General features: G+C 36.1%; 1 protein-coding gene across 1 annotated transcript in view; it reads right to left on the bottom strand.

The window, feature by feature from the left end:
• LOC106474129 (neurobeachin-like) overlaps positions 1–5,256 on the bottom strand; it is a gene marked incomplete at both ends in the record, with an annotated part of 39,154 nt that extends 33,898 nt beyond the window's left edge. Inside the window, 4 exons of the mRNA XM_013934820.1 lie at positions 1,155–1,295; positions 1,990–2,102; positions 2,726–2,841; positions 5,155–5,256. Coding sequence (XP_013790274.1) covers positions 1,155–1,295; positions 1,990–2,102; positions 2,726–2,841; positions 5,155–5,256 — 472 coding nt within the window. The remainder of the gene's footprint in view (positions 1–1,154; positions 1,296–1,989; positions 2,103–2,725; positions 2,842–5,154) is intronic.
• Between the last annotated feature and the right edge of the window lie 3,399 nt (positions 5,257–8,655).

Here is an 8,655-nt window from a genome sequence, read left to right as displayed (position 1 = left end):
GGCCTAGTGTGTTCTTTAATTTGACATAATCTGCAACAGGGACCTAGTGTGTTCTTTAATTTGACATAATCTGTGACAGGGGCCTAGTGTGTTCTTTAATTTGACATAATCTGCGACAGGGGACCTAGTGTGTTCTTTAATTTGACATAATCTGTGACAGGGGCCTAGTGTGTTCTTTAATTTGACATAATCTGCAACAGGGGCCTAGTGTGTTCTTTAATTTGACATAATCTGTGACAGGGGGCCTAGTGTGTTCTTTAATTTGACATAATCTGTGATGGCCTAGTGTGTTCTTTAATTTGACAATCTGTGACAAGGGCCTAGTGTGTTCTTTAATTTGACATAATCTGTGACAGGGGCCTAGTGTGTTCTATAATTTGACATAATCTGTGACAGGGGCTTAGTGTGTTCTTTAATTTGACATAATCTGTGACAGGGGCCTAGAGTGTTCTTTAATTTGACATTATCTGTGACGGGGGCCTAGTGTGTTCTATAATTTGACATAATCTGTGACAGGAGCCTAGTGTGTTCTATAATTTGACATAATCTGTGACAGGGGCCTAGAGTGTTCTTTAATTTGACATTATCTGTGATGGGGGCCTAGTGTGTTCTTTAATTTGACAATCTGTGACAGGGGCCTAGTGTGTTCTTTAATTTGACATAATCTGTGACAGGGGCCTAGTGTGTTCTTTAATTTGACATAATCTGTGACAGTGGCTTAGTGTGTTCTTTAATTTGACATAATCTGGGGCCTAGTGTGTTCTTTAATTTGACATAATCTGTGACGGGGGCCTAGTGTGTTCTTTAATTTGACATAATCTGTGACAGGGGCCTAGTGTGTTTATTAATTTGACATAATCTGGGGCCTAGTGTGTTCTATAATTTGACATAATCTGTGACAGGGGCCTAGTGTGTTCTTTAATTTGACATAATCTGGGGCCTAGTGTGTTCTATAATTTGACATAATCTGTGACAGGGGCCTAGTGTGTTCTTTAATTTGCCATATCTTTAGTGAAAAGAAATCTGTAATATAACCAGTAAACACTGTATAATATTAAATGATAGATTAGGTTCAATACCATATAATTATTCATGTATACATAAATTAAGTTAGGTTATTATACGGTGGGTTGATAAATATTCAGATTACTTACCACCCTCACTAGCCAGTTGAGGGTGAAGGCTGAAGTTGAGTAGTGGGTTCCAAAGTGGAACGGAGGAATAGTTTCGTGTTCCCATGTCTCGTACCGATCCTCAAAGTATGCTTTACGACTGGGATTCAGTGCCCCGATTGGCTGAAATATACAAGAATGACTTAGACTCAGCCATTTCCTTATGACTGATAGTAAGTATAGCTAAACACATCATTTGAAAATACACATTAGTGAAAGTGAATATCAATTGGCTATATATATATGTTTTGACTTTATACTGTACAAATGCTTACAAGTAGAGCTAGTGAGATAACACTGTATCTCCCTAGTGTCTTTATATGCTTCTTACTTCCAATAAACTCGAAGGTTAAGTTAAAACTATATGTCAATCACCTGAAGACGTCAGGATAACCTGGTGAAACGTAGTGTATTTATTGACTTCTTACTTCCAATAAACTCGAAGGTTATGTTAAAACTATATGTCAATCACCTGAAGATGTCAGGATAACCTGGTAAAACGTAGTGTATTTATATATTTCTTACTTCTGATAGACTCCATGTTTATATCGCATAAGTTAGTTTAAAACACTTTAGTGAGTCTGAACATAGAGTTAATTTGTATTCGTTTTTAACAAGTTTACGTTGACTTTTTTATTATTTTTTAACAAGTAATTCTAAATAATACTGACTATATAACTAGTTCACATCCTCTTCATTCCTACAATACTGACTATATAACTAGTTCACATCCTCTTCATTCCTACAATACTGACTATATAACTAGTTCACACCTCTTCATTCCTACAATGTTAGTACATGAGAAAAACGATCTTACTTTCGACAAGTCCCTGTAGTTACTTGGTAGACTGAGATCTAATTCTTGGGCTTCGTAGTTCGTGATAACCCATGGGAAAACGGGAAACTGGTTCAAGTCGTTATATGTTCGTCCTGTAATATTAGAGTTATGCAGAAAGTACAATAATTGTTGTTTAAGACTCATAACGTTGGTAAATTAATATGTAGAATTATACATAGACCTTAAGTACGAGCTATTGGCCCTCTTACAGGAGTTCATGTACATTGTTGACGGCTCTCGTGCAAGCTACACGTCCCTAATTTAGCAGTGATAGACTAGAGGGAAGGCAGCTAGTCAACATACCTATCGCCAACTCTTGGGCTAATCTTTTACCAACGAAAAGTGGGACTGACCGTCACATTATAACGCCACTCACGGCTGAAAGGGCCAGCATGTTTGGTGGAACGAGGATTCGAACCCGCGACCCGCATATTATGAGTCGCTCGCAAAGAAAAGTATTTGTACATAGAGAAAAGTCCGTGTTTAATTTCACATACTAGCCCTCCAAACAATGTAATAAGTGAACTGTCAGGGCCACGTTGAACACTTTAATAGTGTAGTACTTAGAAAATAATAAAACAAAGTACAAACTTTACAAGAAGTTCGTACTTTGTAACGACAAACAAACAGACAATATTTCTACTCAGAGCAATAAAAGAAAAATGAAGTTAAATATAAAAGACAAAAAAAGTTAAATAAGTAATTCAGTAAATACCTGCAATAGTATTAAGGAACATCAGGTATTCGAAATTAGAAATTTCTCGTCGTTGCCACTTCTGAGTCATGTTGGACTGTTGAAAGATCTGACGAGGAGACATTAAAGACGCTCTCCTGTTGGAGAAGAAACAAGAATGAAAAATAACGTATTTTATAGCTCAGCTGTTCAAACTACAAAATGGAAAGCTGTTTTAATGATATGTCAACACTAAAGTGTAGAACATTGGCATAACGTCTATTTCTGTAATAAATAAAAGAGCGGTGATAGTAAGTGAGATAGCGCGCTCATTAGAGGATAACAACTTATCGTACCTGTTAAAACCCCGAATACATAAGTAGTTTTAGATAACGTCATTACATTGACTAAACGTGGTCAGAGTTTATAAAATTATACTCACTGTTCTAAAACAAATGTACAGAACGTTCAACGTTTCGTAAAATTCATTTTATTTCAATGCGTTTATCATTGTTTGTTTGTTATGGATTTCGCGCAAAGCTACACGAGGGCTATCTACGCTAGCCGTCCCTACGCAGTGTAAGACTAGAGGGAAAGCAGCTAGTCATCACCACCCACCGCCAACGAATAGTATAGAATAGAATAGAAGTTTCGACGAAAGGGCTATGTTTAAACGCAAAGTTACACATTGAACTACCCGTACTCTGCCAATAACGGGTACTGAAACTCAATTTTTAGCAGAGACACTTGGTGAGAGTTTCTAACTTCGTCAAAACGATTATCTGTTTGTGTTTATAGTTTGAATCTACTGATAACATTAAACTGAAAGATTTAAACCGTAATCCACCTCAGAGAATACACGATAACTCCTGCCAATTTACTCTTGCCAATTAAGCACAGAACTTTAGGGTTAGCCTTCAAAGCTTAAAAAATAATTACACCAAACATGAAATGTGTAAATGGTTAAAAAAAAAAAATCTGAGAATATAGTTTATTAAAGAGATAACGATGAATACTGAAAACTGCCACAGTTAATATATTTAGATTCTTGAAAAACAGCAGGATTACGCTCAGTGGGAGCAACGATGGTACACTTCAAGGCGCTAGTACGGCTCATTATTGCCTTAATTAACGAGAACCTAACACAGACTCGCAGGAGTACGGTCATACTCAAACAAACACTGAAAAAAATGGAGAAATTAGCAGGATTTGGACGCAGAGTTTATAAAGATTCATTATGGAGGGAAACTTCAGGAAAATGCCCTCCGAGACGACAAGTCTGTGATCTATAGGTCTTCAATGCCAGGGCGCGATTCGCCAACCCTAAACTAGCCAGCCTCTAACGAGCTATTATGACTAGTAACACATGTCGTCAAGTTTTTAAGATTTCCCGACAATGAACGCATAAGAGGGACTCAGTAAATTTAAAATATTATCGAGTTTTTAATGTCGAAAATCCAGATAAATTCTAACAACTTTCTGGGGGCATATTTTACTTATTTTATCTCCCCTGGTGGTCAACGTCTTTATTCGCAGTTCACGCCCAAAAACTCTGATTTCAATAATATGGTAGGGTTATTCTTACCTTAATTGTGGAATACCGTACTTTACGTCCACACCAACAGATGGTAGGGTTATTCTTACATTTACTGTGGTATGCTGTACTTTACACCCACACCAACAGATGGTAGGGTTATTCTTACATTTACTGTGGTATGCCGTACTTTACATCCACACCAACAGATGGTAGGGTTATTCTTACATTTACTGTGGTAAACCGTACTTTAAATCCACACCAATAGATGGTAGGGTTATTCTTACATTTACTGTTGTATACCGTACTTTATACACACACCAACAGATGGTAGGGTTATTCTTACATTTACTGTGGTAAAGCGTACATTATATCCACACTAACAGATTGTAGGGTTATTCTTACCTCGACTGTGGTAAACCGTACTTTACATCCACAACAACAGATCGTAGGGTTATTCTTACCTTGACTGTGGTAAACCGTCCTTTACGTCCACACCAACAGATGGTAGGGTTATTCTTACATTTACTGTGGTATACCGTACTTTACATCCACACCAACAGTTGGTAGGGTTATTCTTACCTCGACTGTGGTATACCATAATTTACACCAACACCAACAGATGGTAGGGTTATTCTTACCATTTACTGTGGTATTCCGTACTTTATATCCACACCAACAGATGCTAGGGTTATTCTTACATTTACTGTGGTATATCGTACTTTACATCCACGCCAACAGATCGTAGGGTTATTCTTACCATGACTGTGGTAAACCGTACTTTATATCCACACCAACAGATGGTAGGGTTATTCTTACCTTAATTGTGGAATACTGTACTTTACATCCACACCAACAGATGGTAGGGTTATTCTTACCTTGACTGTAGTATACCGTCCTTTACACCCACACCAACAGATGGTAGGGTTATTCTTACCTTGACTGTGGTATACCGTACTTACACCCACACCAACAGATGGTAGGGCTTTGACAACTTTCTTCACAGTAGCGTGGTCTTGAAAAGCAAACATGATGGACGCTGTAAAAAAGAAACAGAATTTTAAATTATTTTACCAGTAATCTTTAACGTGTAGAATATAATTCCAATACAGGTACACAAACTACAAATGTACTTGGTGACAACACCTGGTGTGGGTAAAAGAAGCTAAATGGTTGATGGGGTGTTTATACTAAAATATATTAAAAAAAGAGAAAAAAAAACTTCTTTCACCAGTACAAGTTCCCATTAAATATATGTATAATAATAATCAACACCATTTTAAACATGTTAAATATGTTTTCTTTCACCAGTACAAGTCCCCATTATGTATATGTCTGATAATCAACACTATTTTAAACATGTTAAATATGTTTTGTTTCACCAGTACAAGTCCCCATTATATATGTATAATAATCAACAACATTTTAAACATGTTAAATATGTTTTCTTTCACCAGTACAAGTCCCCATTATATATATGTCTGATAATCAACACCATTTTAAACATGTTAAATATGTTTTCTTTCACCAGTACAAGTCCCCATTATATATATGTCTGATAATCAACACCATTTTAAACATGTTAAATATGTTTTCTTTCACCAGTACAAGTCCTCATAATATATATATGTATAATCAACACCATTTTATTATATAATGTTTTATAGTGCTGATTTTAATCGCCTATTAACAATTAATGTAATTAATATTATCGAAGCTATTTATTTCATTATATATCACTGAAAACATGCTAAATATATTTTCTTTTACCAGTACAAGTCTGCATTTACCCTAACATCAAAGCAATTCCACAAACAGTTTAATGTAAACATACCGAATTCATTGAGATATTCTGCAAGTTATTTATTTTCACCCATTTAGTCTACAGACGTGAAACTACTTTTATTTGTGGTATTAGTAAACATACACAAAACAAACATTCTCTTCCTACTCAATCTCTCCTAAAGAATTTCAACTATATTTTTCTCTGAAAAACGTGAATCGGTAGAGTGTATTATTTTCAGCCTATAAACTGTATGTAGTTAGTGTTCAGCTGGAGGTTTTAACAAGACACAATTTTGTATCCTTCAATACGAGATTCTGGACTGTGATGCAGTTTGGCATATATACACACATTCTGGGGAAGATTAGAACCAGTTTTTGGAATGTATTTTAAAACTTATGACATACACTGAGTGTAATCTCTATCTTCAATCTAGTCAAACCGATTTCCTGCTGTGAACCAGAATATCACAAAATAATAATGTCGTGAACCAAAACGACACGCAAGAGTAATGTTCTGAACCAGAAAGACACACAGTATTAATGCCGTGAACCAAAACGACACACGGTATTAATGTTCTGGACCAGAAAGACACAGTAATATATCGTGAAAGAGAAAGACACACAGTACTAATGTCGTGAACCAGACGACACACACAGAACTAATTTCGTGAATCAAAACGACACACAGTACTAATGTTCTGAACCAGAAAGACGCATAGTACCAATGTCGTGAACCAGAAAGACACATAGTACTAATGTCGTGAACCAGAAAGACACATACTACTAATGTCGTGAACCAGAAAGACACATACTACTAATGTCGTGAACCAGAATATCACACAGTTCTAATGTTGTACATAACGCCTGTGAACCAGAATATCACAGAGTTCTAATGTTGTACATAACGTCATTAACGCCTGTGAACCAGAATACCACACAGTTCTAATGTTGTACATAACGCCTGTGAACCAGAATATCACAGAGTTCTAATGTTGTACATAACGTCATTAACGCCTGTGAACCTGAAAGTCATTAATTGACAGCGCTAATTCAAGAAATTTGATTTTGTTTAAAATATACCAGTGATCTGAGAGAAAGAAACATTAGTTCCAGGAAATGATCATACGAAACAACTTATCTATTCTCTTCGTTCTTTCACGTAGTTTAGTAAAAAAATAATACCACCCTTAGCATGTAAATAAGTTATTATATAATAACGCTCCTGGGGATTTAAGAGAAATTCGACATCATATATGTGACCGTTGGTGGCTCTGACGAACTTTTAAAGGACTCTTCTCCACAGTACAGTAAGAAGACAGAAAAAAACAACTCAGCCTGGCTGGCTTACAAAACCACAAACCGCCGAGTGGAGTGACGACGCCTTATGAATAACACACAAGAGTAGGAGGTGCCGGTCGTACATCTTTGACAATTCTTATCAAGAGGTTGGCGTTTACGTGCGACACGTGCTGTGTTACTTAAGGATAAACCAGAAACATGCACGGATGTTTTAATGTCACCTCCAATAACAGATGATAGAATGCATAAATGTTTGGGCTCTGGCGCTTGGCTAGAAGTGTTAGATTTCACCAATCTTCTTTATCGTGGAGAGAAATTAAAAGCTATAGATATAATGGACATTCCACAATATCCACACACATCTCACTAAATACCCCGAACAGCATCAGCGTATCTTAATCTGAGACATGTCGCTCTACAGTTTAACAAACCAGATGCTGGCAGAAAGCAAAGCTCTCGACTTGTAACTATAAACACGTATTAATAAGAAGAGTTTTTGTCTGAGCTGGCGCTGCTACAATCAGGACGCTCTTCGTATCGTATTGCACGAGCTTACTGTCAGAACATCTCATACACACTACGCCCTATTGTTTGTATGCACAATACTAATACGTTCTTCACAAGCATCAACTAATGGGTATCATAGTTACCAGGAAACCCTGGGAATATCTAAATTATTTTCCAGCGGATTTTTCTCCATTTCTTTCGAGTAAACAAAAAATATTTAATAAATTTGTGAAACTCAAAACAGATTTGGTGGCGTTTCTCTACATAATGAAGTACGTACATTAGTTAAACAGAACAATGAAATTAACTGGATCACATACACGTGCACTTTCCAGTAACATAACTATTTAGGTACTCTCTAACTAACAGTTTTCTCAACATCCGCGAGGATATCTTGTAACATAAGTATTTCTTATATGCTAAGCCTATTAAACGCTAGCTGACCTCAGAGCTCCACGTGAAAGCTTGACGAGTTTTCCATGGTAAGTCAAGTAATAGCTGAACACATGTTTCAAATTACAGACAATCACTACAGCAGCTCCAGTTCTAAGAAGTGATTTATGTTTATTTCACGCAAGCTATTAAAGACCTATATACTCTGTCTACTCGAGAAGACAAACATTGCGTTGAATTAATTCGAGTATACGTACTGTAGAGGGTTAAAACTGATGTTTGTTTTCTAACCAATTACAAGTTCAAGCTAGATTGAAAAAGATCAAAAATATACAAAAAAATGAATGGTAATTCTTAATATTAAAACTTAACACAGTTAAGTACGTTATGATAATTAATATTTACATAAGAGTTTGAGGTAATACTCATAACAAAACAGAAACTAAAAACTCAA

The sequence above is a fragment of the Limulus polyphemus genome, unplaced genomic scaffold, assembly GCF_000517525.1.
Source record: "Limulus polyphemus unplaced genomic scaffold, Limulus_polyphemus-2.1.2 Scaffold6857, whole genome shotgun sequence".
NCBI lineage: Eukaryota > Metazoa > Arthropoda > Merostomata > Xiphosura > Limulidae > Limulus > Limulus polyphemus.
This window is presented reverse-complemented; position numbering and strand designations above follow the sequence as displayed.